Below are 17,930 nucleotides of genomic sequence, written 5' to 3'. Positions count from 1 at the left end.
TCATAGCACTAGATAAATGAAGTAATTTGCAAAAAAAAAGAGGCATAATATTACAGCCAATCATTATCACCGCAGGGGAAATTCCCTCAGCGCGACAGCCCTAATTATTGTGTGCTTATTTACTGTGAATACTAGTAAACAGTCTCAAAAATGTTTTGAACCATAGTGGTGTAAAATGTAATTATTCTTTGTGTAGTAATGATTTTGTGCAGAATGTGCCATTGCATGCTCAGAATTGAGACACAAATCCAAAGCAATAGAGAACGGTCATTACCGGTAAATTGTCTACGGGCTCTTGGCAGCAACCCCTCAAAAAATATACAGTGGGCGCCGCAGTAAAACCCCGAACACTGACACGGGTCCAGCCCAGAATGAGCAGGATGTGAGGTTACTGGTAGGTAACGTAGATCTGCAGAGCTGCAGCGTCATCTATCCGCTCTGTGCCCTTTGCATCTTTATATCCAGTTCCCCCACAGTCTGAAAACCAGTGACATGTAAAACTCTCCCCACATGGTCCACACGCCCAACAGATGGCAAAGAACCCGAAGCAAAGTCTGTCGCCGCACACAGGCAATTTAACACAATGATGCCGCATCCCGAAATGAGGACAAAGCTGCTTTTCTAATGGAGGGAAAAAAGGTGCACTTAAAATCGGAACGCTTAATTTTAAATTAAAAAATCAATTTAAATCAAGAACCATAAATCGCAGTGATTGAATTAAACCTGACAAATTATAACAGATCAGCAGAAACAGAAACAAGGAGAGAGAGAGAAAAACGAGGAAGGATGAAGAGAAAAGAGAGAGGCATTTCCTGAAGCTCCTCGGGGGTATTTGTGTATTTGGTTTGCGTTAAGGAGAAAGCTGTGGTGATTTGGGTGTGGGGCGGTGGGCATAGCCTGGGAGGATTAGAGGAATATTACTCCCAGTCAGCCTCTCCTACTCCTCCTCTTCCTCCTCCTCCTCCTCTCAGCTGACGCTCCATCCAGCCTGGGAGTGTTTTTCCTCTGTGGTTCTCTCTGCAGGAGCGCCGAGCGCATAGCTCGCATACAGCCGGCCCAGTCAGAGGAAGTGGTCAAAGTTCACCCAAAGTACACCAAATTAGAAGCAGCTTTGCTCTGCTCTCCAATGCGTTTTACAGATATGGATATTTTAGAAGAGCTTTAAACACTCAAGGAAGAGAAAATAACAATGAGGAGCAGTCATTTGACTTCATGTCAGGTGGGGAAATGGAAGAAGGGAGCGGAGGTGAGGATCTGCTTTTCATCAGGGCTTCGAAATCTATTCTACATGTGACAGGAAAAAAAGCTTAATTTCTCGATTTGACCTACTAGTGTTTAGGTTTCCCAGGCAGTCATGTGACCAAACCCTCCCACCAATCCCTCCTTTTTTTGACCCCCTCCGTGACCCCGCGGCGACCCCGGTGGGTGATCGCAGCGCCGAGGTCAAACTACACGTTGACGGGAAGCAGCAGCAGCGCCGCTGAACACAACAGGTGCAAGCCACTTCAAAGCTTCCATAAAAAGTGAAACTAAGACAGCCATAAAAGCAGATGAGGAGGGGAGAAAGCTCAGGAAAAGAAGGAGCACGAGGAGAAGAAATAAGGTTGTTGAAATGCGAGAGGTTTTCTTTTTAATCCACAGGAATTCGTGGCCTTAAAAGCACAGCGCCGGTTTATTCTCCCCCAGCCTGCACTTTTACACGTAACTGGATTCTTGGTGTCGGCTCTGTTAGAAAACAGCCAAAAGAAGTGAAGCTGGAAACGCTGGGATGGGATGGGTGTGGCAAACAATTCAACAATCATCAATGTTCCAGCTGAGGGACATTTAGATGATAGACGACAATCATTTTATATAGAGGCTGGTAACATTTTGTAAATAATGACTTAAATATAAGGACAAACATTTGCTAATAGTGTTTGCTTTTGTAGGCTGAATTTTTTAGATTTAAACCCTTCATTTTGACAATACTTCTTCTGGCAATAAGGAGCAAAAGACTTTAATTTTACACCTCAAAAAGCGTCTTAAACATTCTATATTAACGTCAAGGTAAATGTGCACAAAACCCCTTTATTTTGACAATATTCTTACTGGCATTAGGGAGCAAGAGACTTTAATTTTACACCTCTAAACATTCTATATAAACGTTAAGGTAAATGTGCACAAAACCCTTGATATTAACAATATTCCTACTGGCATTAGGGAGCAAGAGCCTTTAATTTTGCACCACAAAAACCCCTTAAACAATATTGTATTGATGTTAAGATTAATGTGCACAAAACCCTTAACTTTGACAATATTCCTGCTGGCATTAGGGAGCAGGAGCCTTTAATATTACTCCTCAAAAAGCCCCTTTAACATTCTATATTAATGTTAAGGTAAATATGCGCAAAACTCTTGATTTTGATATTATTCCTGCTGGCATTATGGAGCAAGAGCCGTTAATTTTACACCTCAAAATGCCCCTTAAACGTTCTGTATTAACGTTAAGATAAATGTGCACAAAATAATTCACTTTAAGGGTTAAAAACAACTGAAGTTGATCCTCAACCTCGAGCCCAAGATGTTGCCGTATTCTCCACAGTCTCACATTCATGATTACTTTGCAATAATTTAGTTCAAGCTTCAAGCTGTTCCCTTTTAAAAAATTCATGTAAAATGAACTTTTATATTAATGTATTTAAATGTTTGAGGCAGTTTTCTATGGTTTTTAAAGAATGTTTTGCCACTAGTCTAACTGTTTCTACTCAGTGTAAAGACTTAAAAAAGGTTTGGGTTGTTATGAGCAACAAGCAATTCATAATTAATATGCATATAAGCCTGGTTTGAAGCTGTACTTCAGACGGTTAAAGACAGGACAAACTCTGGAAAAACAGATAAATAAATAATCTACAAAATCTAACAGCTAATGAAAAATTTGAATGAATTAATAAAAAGTGCAAAGAAGCTCGAGCAGAAAGTCATCACGTGGCGCTCCTCAGTGACTCGGCATTTGATCATTTCATTGGAAATTCATTTCTTTGGTGCCAAAGTATAATTAAAAGCCAGTTCATCTTGGATCCGTGAAGCTAAAGAGCACGACCCAAGTCATAAATGTTTAGTTATGGGGAGACGGCTACGTTGTTCCCCGTCCAGACCTCTCAGCTGATCTAATCTGGGTCACGTCTGTTTACTGTCACATATCTGGAACAAACTGACAAAAAAAATGGAATTATATGACTTGACTGTCAGCTGTTTTCTTTTTATATCGCCATTTGGTTTCTTTTATATCTTGTGCATAATGCCTTTTTATGTTTTATGTAAAGCACTTTGAATTGCTTTGTTGTTTAAAGGTGCTATACAAATACACTCGCCTTCCCAAAAAAAAGATTATTTTTATGAGGGTGAAAAAAACGAGATTAAAATATACATATATTTAGTTAAGAGCTAGGCAGCTTTTTAAAGACTGTGAAAAAACATGAAAGGGTGCTTTTTTCTGCCGCTGTGGTCGAGTATTTGATATTTCTTGGAAGGCCAGTGTCGCCGCGGATACACAGCGGCGGTGTAACCCTGGTGGGACCCCAACACTGTCCTAATCATGTCGATTAAACATGCCTGGCATCAGAGAGCTCTCCTTTCATTCCACTGTTGTACATCGCTTTTTATTTCCCCCCATCCGCCTTTCATTTCACACGCCCACTAAATTAGCTTGGTGTGCAAGCTGTGCTAATGGCTTTTCATGTCCATATCAGAGGCGCTTAAGCCTTGAAGACAAAAAGGCCCCAATTATCCCATAACACACATCAGCTGTACATAACACATATCACGCCGGAGCATCACACTCTGTCTTTTCTAAGTCACAATGGCAGGCCGTGTTTGTAGACGATCACCTTTTCCCACTTGTTTGTCTGATAGCTTTTGGATTTGTTTTGATGAGATCAAATGACTCGATGCCTTTTAATGGGAACTTCATTTGTTTCTTTACGCGGCGTGGGTATCATGCGCCCGCCATTCCTCAGCCGCAAAAGCCCATTTTATCTGTGCAAAGGAGGTCCTTGATCATTCTTAATTAGCATCTAAACTGGAAGAGGAAGTGCATTAATGGTTGGCTCGTTGTCAATGCGGCTAATTAACACCCAGGAGGTTTCCATTATCCCGAGCAAATAAATTAATAAACCAACATTTCCATGACCCTGAGAGAGGCTTTCTCAAATCAAAGTCTAATTTAAACAGCGCCTTCTTCAAACAGGAAGCCGGGGCAGGGGTGTCCTGTCTGGCAGCACGTAAAGGCCAACGGACGACTTCATCGTGAGAAAAAACATAGAAAGAAAATCAACAGTAGCATCTTTTGTTCCATTTAGCGCTTCATAAGTCTCGTCTTATAAGGTCAGCGTGAGCATGGCCAATCAAAACACCTTAATGTGCTGTTTCTGTAATTACATATTTATGCTGGTTTAATCAATGGACACCAAACATTATGGTATATTCCAGGATTTTTATTTTAATTGAATTCTATGACGACTGATATAAGTTAATTAATCCGTAGTGTCTCCAGTATTAACGATGACATGCAGGGCCGTAGCTACCATTGAGGAGGGTCGCGACTTATTCTCATTACATCCTACAATTTAAAATGTGCACATGGTGGTTATATGTTTAATTGTGTCTATGTTAATGCCAATGATGTATAAAATAGTGTGGAGGAGGGAGCGTTTTGACCTTGATGTAAATACAAAAAAGAGTTATTTTTACACCTAAAAAAACCCTTAAAATTCTACATTAACGTTATAGTAAAAGTGCACAAAAACCTTATTTTTGACAATATTCCTCCTGGGATTAGGAAGCAAGATCCTCTCATTTTACACCTCAAAAAGCCCCTTAAACATTATATATTAACGTTAAGATAAATGTGCACAAAACCCTTAATTTTTACAGTACTCCTGCTGGCATTAGAGAGCAAGAGCCTTTAACTTTATAGTACACCTCAAAAAGACCCTTAAATATTCTATATTAACGTTAAGGTAAATGTGCACAAAACTCTTAATTTTTACAATATTCCTGGTGGCAATAGGGAGCAAGAGCCTTTAGTTTTACACCTTAAAAAGACCCTTAAATATTCTTTATTAACGTTAAGGTAAATGTGCACAAAAACCTTCATTTTTGCAATATTTCTGCTGGCAATAGCAAGCAAGAGCCTTTAAGTTTACACCTTAAAAAGCCCCTTAAACATTCTATATTAACGTTAAGGTAAATGTGCACCTAAACCTTAATCTTTACAACATTCCTACTGGCATTAGGGAGCAAGAACCTTTAATTTTACACCAAAAAGTAAAAGGAAGAAATGTATAGACCTTTATTTTGGTGTCCGAGCGGGGTGAGGGGTGTACGGATGGACTCGGTCTTGACCTCAGTATTGTTAAAATCCTGTCTCCGGTCCTGTTAGAGAGCGGCCACGGGAGCAGCTTTTTAAAGTCCGTCCACGCTTTTAACAAGCTTCTCTACAACTGTTTAAACCTACAGTATAGAGGCAGAGGTCATTTTAGCAATTTGACATGACCTCCACTTGAAACTTATACATAAATAAGTCTATTTAAGGAGTAAAAAAAGAAACTGAAGTATCGAACAAATCAAGCCAAAAAATGTTATACTATTGTCCCACTACTCTCTTCTGCTGATACATTCATTTTTTTAATTTAATTTAAACTTTTATTTAAGTGAATTGTTCCTTCTTAAGGATTTTATAGAAACCTTGACGAGTGCTTGTATAGGTGATTAATTTCTAAGGAATGTTTTGCCACTAATTTACTCTTTATACTTGACTTTACAAAGATGTTACAAACAATAAGCAATTCATAATAACCACGAGAGTAAGCAGATTTTGACCGCGTGTTCTTCCGAGGATTGATAACATAACAGGAATGAAATTTGAACGTGATGAAATAAATAAAATAATATACAATTCATTGAGGAATTTCAAATTACAGAAAATATAATTCAACATATAATGGAATTATTGAATAGGAAATATCCAAATAACAAATTTAAGACCTTTTTTTGGTGTCCAGTCAAAATTTTCCCAGTAATGTTAAAATCTTGACTGTAATTGCACGCAAGTGTCTAATACATTGGCTGTTATTAGTTATATAAAATAATTATATGGTCAAAATTAAAGTAAGCTGTTTTTCTGCAAGGACGAAATCCTATTTTCTTTAGTTTGAAAATTATAGAAATTTGATTTATTATTATTTGTTTTTTCAAATACATTTTTATACATTTAGTAAACTCTGGTGTACAAATGACGTGAATAAAAACTTTAGTTAAAGTTAAAGAAATTACTTTCCCTTCACTTTTTAGATTATTTTCACGCACAAGCGTCAACAAGTTTAACATCACGATTACAATAAAGAAGAAATTCTATGCGGCTCACTGCTACATTTTTATTATAATAAAAAGCTGAAATGATTAGGATATTAATCAATTAGTGAACTGCCAGGAAAATTCATAGTTAAAATTTAGATTTTTTTAATTTTTTCAATCAAAAATGCCACACATTTGCTGGTTAAGACTTTTTTCTAGCTTTCTTTGTCACGTACAAAAGTCATTTAATAGACTTGTTTTTGGACGGCTGCTTGGGTCCTTTAAAGAAGCCACATTGCCCTCTGGGGAACTCGTGGTTTGCATTTTTCTGTCATTTTTTACACACGAAACCATAAATCAAGACAATAATAAGTAGTCAGTTTTCTGTCATGGAGCTCTGACCTGCAGCAGAGCAGGGAGCGTTTTAAGGTGGCAGCTGTCATTTTTTTTTTTTGCACTTTCCCTCCACATGATAAGAGCCTCTTTTGACTGGAGTGCCCTTGAGCAAACACTTCCTGAGGAATGACAGCTGGAGGCTGCTCATTATCAGATGAGGATAAATCACAGGGCAGCAGCAGCAGGGTGACAGTGAAAAACAAACACTGACAAGTGCCTCATGAGCACAGAGCTAGTGGAAGGAAAAGTGATCCAGATCTGGATGATGATGATGATATATGTGTTTTTTACAAGCTAAATGACACTGACGAAACACCTTTTATATTTAAGTTAAATTAATGCATTTCTTTTTGCTCCTATTATAATGAATGTATCCTAATCTGATTAGTTAATTCTGATTATTACTATCTACCTTTTAACATGCACTATATCTGCAACCATCTTGGACTCTAACCACTGGTGCACTTTACTTTACACTATACATCCTACATACCACTTTATAGACTGCACATATTACATTTATTTATTGCACACACTACATTTATATTATTGATGGACTGTACACACTATGTTCACCCATTCACTCTGTATCTTTTATATCTCTATTGTTTTTTTATAATTTTTTGTATACCTTTACCTCTCCTGTGTTTCACTCTGTTTGCTGATGTTGCTGCTTTGACACCTGAATTTCCCTTCGGGGATTAATAAAGGTTCATCTTATCTTATCTTATCTTATTAGATCTTTTTCTACACTATAATATTAAGTTAATTCAATGCATTTCTTTTGCTCCTAATATAATGAATTTATCCTCATTATGATTAGTTAATTCTGATTAGGTCTTTCTACACTATAATATTCCAGCTGCCTTTAAAGCATCCCACTTAATCCCCTGCACACAAAAAAACTAGCAGCAGCCCATCGATCAGAACCTGGCCAATTCAGAAACGCAAAGAGGTTTGCCATGTCCCGATAGCAAAGCGCGCTAATCTTGTTGAAAAGTCCACGCGGGTCATTTATCTAAATCAGTGTCACAGTGAGCGCAGGTCCGCAGGTCGCCGCCTGCATGTGTGTGTTTCCTCTCCACATTCCTGCAGCCCACTGCTCTCTGAACTACACTGATCTGAGACAAGCCATACAGACATCCATCCATCAGCAGGTCGAGGCTGCTTCCACTAGCTGAGGAGTTATGACGGCGCACTGTGAGGAGTGAAATATGACGTTTGGTGGAGAGAAAGTTTTCTGAGAGTTGAATCTGACATAAAAAAGTTTTTAGTTTTTTTTTATCATGTCACTACAAAAATACATCCCCCCCCCCTTTGTGTTTATTAAGATGTATTCCTCCTAATAGTTTCATATGTCCAAGAGTTTTCACTCACTAAATGAATGCAGAGCTGTGGATTGTTTTATGGATGTTGATTAATTTTTATTCTCAGGTATTGTCTTATTTCATTGTAGTATTTATCAACTGTACTATTTATAGATTTTAAGGGCTGAGAGAGAGAGAGAGCCAGGGGTAAAATGCATTTCATTGCATTTCACTGTACACTGTACTTTTAAATGCATATGACAAATAAACTTGAAACTTGAAACTTGAACTAAAGGACAATTTCCTAATTTCCCTGATTTAAAATGAGTATTATCTTCTAATTATGAGACCTGGAGGCCTCTTTTATTTAGTTGTAAATCATGTGGATCCATCCATCATTACGCAGTGCCAATAACCCACAAACAGCAGCAGCAGCAGCAGCAGCAGTAATAATAAAAAGAGATGATGAGAAGTTGTGACCTACAGTGTGCGCTCCGGCGGTGGTGCCACTCTCTGTGCGCCAGTCCGCTGATGCAGGCTTTCAGAGCCTTCTCCTGCAGCATGCAGGACGACGGACTGCTGGACGTGTAGAACTCCAACATCTGCCCGGGACTCACGGCCAGCACGTCCATGCAGTCAAACATCATGAGCGCTCAACTACAGTCTGGTGCGTTATGGATAAATATCACCGGGCAATAAGCGCAACACAACTCCATCAAACTCTGCTGTGTTTTTTCTCCCCCCTCCTCCTCCTCTTCCTCCTCCTCTCCTCCTCCACCACCTCTTCTTCTTCTTCTTCTTCTTGGCACGGTGGATTTCTCTCCTCTTGTTCTCCTTCGTCCCGCACCGGAATCATGAATTATTTGGGACCAAAATGCTCCAAAAGGCTTCTTCTTCTTCTTCCTCTTCTAAATGTGCCATTTCCTCGCACCGTGTCCAGTCAGGACGTGTGATCGGGACTCCTTCTTCTTCATCATAATAATAATAATAATGTTAATAATGATAATAATATCCAGACGTTGTGTCCATTGAGTCTCTCCGTCCCGGTGGTGCGCAGCAGCAGCAGCGCGTAAAGCCCGCTGCTGAAACTGGAGGATCTTTTCTTTTCTATTATCACAAAAAACAACCCGGACTGCGTTTAAAAAGCTCCCGTTCTCCTCTCCGATGACGAATGGGTTCTCCGTCCCCCCGTGCAGCTCATTTCCAACTAGTTTTGCACACTGAGAATGAAAGATTGAATTGCCTAATATATGCGAGTGAACTTTCTATGAACCCTTCGGAGGCTGCTGACCTTCAGATGACCCAGAAGGCAGGCAGCAGGCAGCAGGCAGCAGGCTGACATCACTGCAGCTCCGCAGCGCGGAACCAGGCGGAGAGGAGAAACGCAGGCGGACCAAATAATAAAGATCTTTCTTTTTTTCTTTTTCTTTTTCTTGGAAAGAACAAAATTCACGAAGATCCCCCCAAATTTGAAACGAGCTTTTTTTCTTTTTTTTTCTTATTTGAAGCAGAAGTATTAGCAGAGCTCTGTCTGTCTGCGCTCTGGGGGCTGCTGCTTTTTACGCACAGTGACAGGAGAAATGCTCCATTCCTACAGAGATAAATGTCAATGAACAGCACCAGGACGGATTTATGTATTTATAAGAATACTACTATTTTTTTTACAGTAAATAAATGAAAGTCTGTACCTAATGAAATCACATTTTGTGTTGACAAACTGCAAGTTATTATCTGGTCAGTGTGATCGATCCTGTGTCGTTTTAAAAGGAAACAATATTTCTAAATGTTTGATGGAAAACATTTCTGGCTTTTGTTCGTCACTAAAATGACACAAAGTCTTCATTAAATGGACACAATCAAGATGTTTGTAGCAAGATTTGAACTCAAATGAACTTTATGTTTACATCAATGCTTGTTTTTTCTTGTTTAGTACAACAATGGTATATCAAATAATATAATATAATATATAAAAATAAATAAAATATAAAATAAATCATATAGTCTATTATATCTATATAAAACATAATAAATATGAAATATAAAATAAATAAAATAAAATGTGAAAAACACGTCCTTAAGAAAATGCATGTGATTGCTGTAAGCACTAATGATGATGATATTTAGATGAATTTATAACCATATGAAAACTCATTTATCTTAATGTATTGATGTTAATGTGTTGGCTGAGAGTTGTAGATGCAATGAGAGTGAACGGAGCTTTAAAGGCTGTTATGCATTACAGTATATGACTCATAGACTGTACATGACTCATAGACATTACAATGAGTTTGTTCGTGGTTGATCATTGTGAATGGAGTTGGTACTCTAAATAGATGTTATAAACACAGCTAGGTCAAATGTACCTTCATAGAGTGTAAAGCATGATATGTGCAGTACAGTATGGTATACGTAGCTTAGATGGTTTCTGAGGAACTGGTGAGCAAAAAAAGGCTTATAATAATAATAATAATAATAATAATAATAATAATAATAATAATAATAATAATAATAATAAGAGAAAGTATGCAAAACTGTAAGTGTGATTGCTGCAATCACACAAATAAATACTACAATTATAATTTTGTATCTCGTCCCTTCTCAACTTTACATGCTACTAAATTCAGCCACAGACTCATCCTCCCCTCGGCACAACACAAAGCGCCTGGGTCAGTCCTTCATGCTGGTAGCCATCAGGCTCCACAACCAAGACTGACCCCCATATGACAACTATGAGGACATTAAGAACCATCTGCAACCACCTTGGACTCTAACCACTGGCACACTTTACTCTTACTTTACACTAAACAACCTATATACCACTTTATAGACTGCACATATGTACATATTCCATTTATTTATTGTACATACTACATTTATATTATTGACGGACTGTACACACTATGTTCACCCATTCACTTTGCATCTTTTATATCTCTATTCATTGTTTTTTATAATTTCTTGTATACCTTTTACCTCTCCTGTGTTTCACTGTTTGCTGATGTTGCTGCTTTGACACCTGAATTTCCCTCCGGGGATTAATAAAAGGTTCATCTTATCTTATCTTATTTTATTACTTTTAATAAACTATATGCACAACAAACTGTATTTAGTAAATTTGATTTTGTGATGTTTATAAGTATTGTAATAAATATACATTTCTGTCAATAACTATAATCTCATCAGTTAATGATGCATCATAATCCACTTCAAATAAATAATGTGATTCTTTTGTATTAATATGGAGTAACACTTTGAATTACTCCAGTACTATACTCGAGTACAATTTCGAGGTACTTATACTACTTATTGGTATAAGTACCTTATAAGTATAAGTACCTATTAGTAGTATTTCCATTTTCTGCCACTTTTTACTACGCTACATTTCAGAGGAAAACATTCTGGGCCGGTCAGGATATAAAAACTATCGAGGTCATGCAATTGGATCATGACTCCTTTGTTTAGATGAAGTTTTTGTGCCTGGTTTGATAAAAAAAAATTTTAAAAAAGAGAGAGAAGACAAACTGGAAGGTGTTTACACTTCAATTATCTCCGGAGACATTTCTTAAAAAGTAAATAAAGGACCCTTAAAACAAAGTTCATGGTGAAATATATTCAAAGTTAATCAAATGAGGCATCTGTGATCATTTTCTTTCAAACACACACGCACACAAACAAACTTGGTTATATCATTGTTACGTAAGGCCATATATACACCATTCGGTTGGATACTAGATCCAAGATCCCAAGTCCTGAATTACAAAACAAAAGTCGATGTAGTCATCAATCATTGTTCTACCAGACAAGTTTCCACATTTGATTTTGGCACAAACCTCCACAGTCCCTGAAGCAACAACATGATCCCATTTACTTGACAGACCATAGTTACATTACAGGATGAAGATTGTACACACAAAACACACAATTAACTTATAAAATGCAGCATTAAATGCAGTATTGTTACAGATTTAACTACCCAACAGTGTATAAACAGTTCAAATTCACCCCAACGCTGCTAATGCAGTATTGCATCACTAACAATAATCCCATAATATAACAGTCTAAAAGGGACCATTCTGCTGCGTAACGAGCACTTCTACTTTTCACAACTTTAAGTACATTTTGCTGATTATACTTCATCTCTCCTCCAGCTAAGGGTTTTTACTTGTAACAAAGTATTTCTCCACTGAGGTATTTTACTCTGAAATAAATACAACACTGTTAAAAAAACAGAATATGATATGACTCATAACTTCGGCCTGCAGCTGAATTGAAGAAATCATTTTTCTCTGAATGCAGTTCACTCCCTTCAATAGTTTGAAAAGTTAGTGGCCAAAAACAACAACATTTAATTCCATATTTTGAGTTCTAAAATGTAAAAACACTTATTGTCTCTCACATTCAGAACTGTTTCAAAACTTCTAATCACGAGTTCAGTCTTAAAATAATGAGTTGACTCAATGATCCAACTGACTTTACTCGTCAAATAGGTTGATTAGAAACATTATCTCATTAGCAAACGTATTAGTTTATGTTATTTAGGAGAAACGTATCCAGAAAGTCTTGGTGGTTACATGAGGGAGTCGTGTTTATTGTGTCTTTTATAAACTTACAGTATCTGATCAAAATTAAAACCACTGTCTGCACTCTTAAGGCTACTTAAGTCATAGGTAACCTATACTGTCAGAGCTGGTCTGAATGTGGCTGCTAGCAATACAGCAACAGCTGTTACAATCACATGCTGTAGCTCCTGAGGGATCTACCACGGCGTATCAGGGGCATTATAGGTAAAAAAATGTTTTAAAAAATTTGAAGGGGGGTGATATTCCAAGAAAACACTCTGAATTTAAGATTAATGTTGTAAATTTACAAGGAAAAAAATCACAAATTTGCGAGATAATAAAGTCATACATTTACAAGAAAAAACTTGGATATTCTCTGAGATTAAAGTGGCAAATTCATGAGAAAAACACAAATTTGCGAGATTATAAAGTGGTAGATTTACGAGAAAATCTTGGATATTCTCTTAGATTAAAGTGGCAAATTTACAAGAAAAAAAACCCTCACCAATTTGCAAAATTATAAAGTTGTAAATTTATGAGAAAAAAACTTGGATATTCTCTGAGATTAAAGTGGCACATTTATGAGAAAAAACACAAATTTGCGAGATTATAAAATTGTACATTTATGAGAAAAAAACTTCTGAGATTAAAGCGGCAAATTTACAGGACAAAAAAAAACACAAATCCATGCCATTGTAGGGATCAGCCTTGACACTGTTTTACAAAACATACTGCAAATCATCAAATTAGAAACTTAAAAATTCCAAGTAGGTTCAATGTACGATTTTGAGTGACTTTAAAGTGGCAGTAGGTAGTATATTTTTGGCATCATTGGGCAAAAATTCCATAATAACCTTTCAGCATATTGTAATTCAAGTGTTCTGAGAGAAAACTAGACATCTACACCTCCTCATGGCTCTGCTTTCAGGCTTTGAAAAATCTACGTGATGGGAGATTTTGACCAATCACAGGTCATTTCATTAAGAGAGCGTTCCTATTGGCTGTGCTCCGGTCATGTGACCGGAACTTGGCGTTCCTTCACCAGATTTCACAATGGCAGCGGCGTCACAAACTTTCTCATTTTACAGCTAAACCGTGCACGACAAGATGATTCTGAACACATTTGAGGAGAGAAATAGGCATTAACGTAACAGAATATTGATTCATATTTGATCAGTGCTGCCTAGTTTGACCGTTTCGTCGGAGTTCGCGAGTGATTGACAGCCGGCTCTCATAGACGGCAGCTGGACAGCGGACCTCAGATCAGCTCTTACTGCTTGTTTTCATCCGGTCTGCGAAATCTTGCAGATGCTGTTAGGAGCAACGGAGGACACCGGAGTCACATGCTTTTTTTCAGGTTCCCTGTTTCATGTACTACTGTCACGATATAGCAACCGTTTTATAAAAACAACTTTTTTGAATCATATTTGCTCCAATCTTGCCTACTTCAGCTTTAACTTTGAGGGAAAAAAAAAATCACTTTAAACACCAACAATATGTATGTTTAAATAATGTTGCAGCTGTAACATCTCAAGTGTAAAACTTACAAGCTCCAGATGCAGGATGATGTTGCGGGACAAATGTTAATATGTTGGGAAACTTCCTGACTGAGAGTGTTGTTGTTGCGGCTGCACATTTGATTTGTAACAGCATGAGTTGCTAATAAGTCACAGGAAACTGGAAGTCAGCCTAATCATACACAAGCTCTGCCATCTCATCATTTACTTGTCTTAGCAAAGTAGCGTCTGATTCAGTCACACGTGACTCACATTTTGATGCATTATAATCAGATATTAGAAGCAAAGATCTGTTTACTTTGATTATAATTGTATGTTAATTATATCATCATGTCATTAAATGTCCAGCAGCTGCAGTAAACATTCAACCTCCTACATACTATGCACATTATGTTAATCATATCACGTTCTGATAAATGCTAATCATCATACACTCTTAATGCATTTGATGCTTTTGTGATGCTACATAATGACTTATGAGGTCCGTACCAAATTTCATGGCGATTAATTTTTTTTTCATCCAATATTTCTGAAAATATTTCAGTCTCGACAAAAGTGGTGGACTAACTGACCAACTATGCCATTTCTAGAGCCTTGCATGTTGGCTTAAAATAAAAGCGAGATTTTATTTAAAGCTTCAAAACGGGTTTTTACAGTAGAAACAATTGTTTTATTTTGTTGTAATGGAGGATTTGTTTGGTAAAGACAACATGTAGCCACCAGCTTTTGTGTTTTTACACAAGCCCAATGATATAATCTGAAGCTAAACAGTAGTCCAGTTTAAAGGTCCCATATTGTGCTCATTTTCAGGTTCATACTTGTATTTTGTGTTTCTACTAGAACATATTTACATGCTGTAATGTTCAAAAAAACCTTTATTTTTCTCATACTGTCGGCCTGAATATGCCTGTATTTACCCTCTGTCTTAAACGCTCCGTTTTAGCGCATTTTGACGGAATTGCAACGGAATTGCGTTGCTAGGCAACAGCTTGGGTCCATGTGTACTTCCTGTCAGCTGATGACATTCACATACACTGCAACCAGGAATAAACTGGGACACATTTAGAATGTTTACGTTTTTAATCTGTGTAAAGGGTCTAAATATTGTATAGTTGTGACATCACAAATGGGCAGAAATCCTGACAGCTTGTTTTAAAGTTTCTGAATACGGGCTGTGTGTATTTCCCTGTGGATTGAGTGTTTTGATACTTTCACAGTATTTATATAGGACTTAAACCTGCTTTATAATACAAAATCATGAAAATCTCACTTTTTTATAATATGGGACCTTTAACAGCAGAGTGTCAACTCGACACACAACTGATCCACCATGCTAGTTAGCTAGCAAACCGCCTTGATCAGTGTTCACTGTCCTGTATTGGTGGAACCAGCTCTCCACTTTCTTTCAGACTTTGAATCATATCTGACATTTTGAGCCGTTTTCAGTTAATACATTATGAACAAACAGGAAAGAAAGACATTGATTCCTGGTTAGCTGCAGTGCTTAGGGAGTATCGGAGTATGGGGAGTTGGGAGGTGAATCTTGTTAGTGTCCACTAACTTAAACATGCATTCATTAATACTTCATTAATTATTCAATTAATGTTTCCCCTTTAATTTGTGGAGCACATACAGCTGTTCCATTAAAGAACGTGCAATATGCTGAACAAGAGATCCTATTAGAGCTTCCTCTCTTTTATGTACACATGATAGCCATCAGGGACCTCAGCACTATTTAATGCAGAGAAGGGATGTGCTTTAATATATACAGAGTATAGTTAGAAAGACACACAAGGCTGACCTTGTTCAAAATTGTTTTCTCAGAATTAAGAAATCAGAGTTTCCTCACTTGCTCACGGTGTCAGTGTTTAAAAGCTTCACATAAAATCATAATTTTTCTATTGTGTCTGAATCTAGTTTTTGTAGTATTGAGAATAATTTTTACTGCCACAATTAAGTGTTTTTAGATTTTGCCAACCAAAAACCTCTATAAATAGTATTTCGGCCACAGTTCAGGCAGACAGTAATATGGTTTCTCTTCCAAATAAGTGGTTTAGATTACTTGCTCCATTTTTTACTTATGACCACATATTTTCTATGAGCTGGGAGCGGTTTAACCAAAGAGAGATGTTCACTTCTGAAGAGGCCCGAAGAGGTAAAACTAGGGCTGTCAATTGATTAAAAAATAGTTAATTGCGATTAATCGCAAATTAATTGCATTTTTTATCTGTTCAAAATGTACCTTAAAGGGAGATTTGTCAAGTATTTAATACTCTTATCAACATGGGAGTGGGCAAATATGCTGCTTTATGCAAAAGTATGTATATATATTTATTATTGGAAATCAATTAACAACACAAAATGATGACAAATATTGTCCAGAAACCCTCACAGGTACTGCATTTAGCATAAAAAATATGCTCAAATCATAACATGGCAAACTGCAGCCCAACAGACAACAACATCTGTCAGTGTGTCAGTGTGCTGACTTGACTATGACTTGCCCCAAACTGCATGTGATTATCATAAAGTGGACATGTCTGTAAAGGGGAGACTCGTGGGTACCCATAGAACCCATTTACATTCACATATCTTGGGGTCAGAGGTCAAGGGACCCCTTTGCCAGTTTTTCCTCGCCAAAACTTAACGCAGGTTTACGACAAACTAGTATGTCATGGTTGGTACCAATGGTTTCCTTAGGTTTTGTAGTTTCATATGATACCATTATCTTCCCTCTAGCTTTAAAACTGAGCCCGCTACAACCTTCGGAAGATTGATTGCGTTAATCCGTTAAAGAAATTAATGCCGTTAAAACGAATTTGCGTTAACGCGTTAACTTTGACAGCCCTCGTAAATAAGCAACTGTTTGCTGACATATTCGCTTAAAAGATGATGTGTCAATGTAGTGTTGTAACTTGTTTCCACTGCCCCCAAGTGGCCAACAAAAATAACAGTTATTGCAGTTTTTTATTTAAAAGGGAAACTCTTGGAAAATATTGGCTATTGATTAGCAAGATTATTATATTGGATAAGTGCCTTGAGATATACTATCTCATATTTAAAGAGGGTCCCCAAAATTCACAGCTTCAATCCAGAAATATCACCATCAGCTTCAAAACCGACATCATAAACCTACCCAAAATATTCATGTCTGAAAACAAACTGTAAATGATGATGAGTGAGAGTCTCATACACCATACTGCGTACAGGTACGTATACAGCAGCCACAGTTGTCAGTGTGCTGAAAGCCAGACGCACACTCACACTTGTGATGGTGTTTGAAGGAGTGAAGAAGGCAGTTTGAGAAGTGGAGGCGGCCCGAGCGCTGCACAGCACACTGATCCCCACGGAGCTCATGAATATTGCAGAGAGCCTACAGCAGAGCTGAAACAGGAACCCCTGGACCCCCCCGACACACACCAGCTGACCCCCTGCAGTTCAGCCGATGTAACAGTAACCCCCGGACACACACACACTCGCGCACACAAACACACAACCCCGGTCAGCGCGGGTAATGAATACACCTGAAAATCCACCTGTAATTAGAAGGTGATAATGAACCCATCCATCAAGATAAGCCGCTTTTTGGCATCAGTGCGCCGCAGCTCGTGGCCGCCGCTGCCAAAACTCACCAGGCTGTGACAATACACAGCGTAGCTGATCATTTAATAAGGCCGGGCAAAGCCTGACAGCTTCACATGCGGCGGCTGCTATTTTTCGCTCTGTACCGAGCTTCAACGCGACCAATAAGTGGAAATAACTTAACCACCTAATCTGCAGCTTCAGGTACTCTTTTAATTCCCATTTTCTTCTTCACA

At 37.8% G+C, this 17,930-nt stretch overlaps 1 protein-coding gene across 2 annotated transcripts in view; it reads right to left on the bottom strand.

Annotated features, from left to right (window-relative positions):
- LOC141754814 (retinoic acid receptor beta-like) overlaps positions 1 to 17,930 on the bottom strand; it is a 204,000-nt gene that overhangs the window by 87,577 nt on the left and 98,493 nt on the right. Inside the window, exon 1 of one of the 2 annotated variants that reach the window (XM_074614150.1) lies at positions 8,521 to 9,723. The exons of the other annotated variant lie outside the window; for it this stretch is intronic. Coding sequence (XP_074470251.1) covers positions 8,521 to 8,683 — 163 coding nt within the window. The 5' untranslated portion in view covers positions 8,684 to 9,723. Of the gene's footprint in view, positions 1 to 8,520; positions 9,724 to 17,930 lie in introns of those variants that run through there. 2 annotated transcript variants of the gene reach the window in all.

This window comes from Sebastes fasciatus, chromosome 17 (assembly GCF_043250625.1).
Source record: "Sebastes fasciatus isolate fSebFas1 chromosome 17, fSebFas1.pri, whole genome shotgun sequence".
In the NCBI taxonomy this organism is placed as follows: domain Eukaryota; kingdom Metazoa; phylum Chordata; class Actinopteri; order Perciformes; family Sebastidae; genus Sebastes; species Sebastes fasciatus.
The sequence above is the reverse complement of the archived record's forward strand: the minus strand, read 5'-3'. Positions and strand labels throughout refer to the sequence as shown.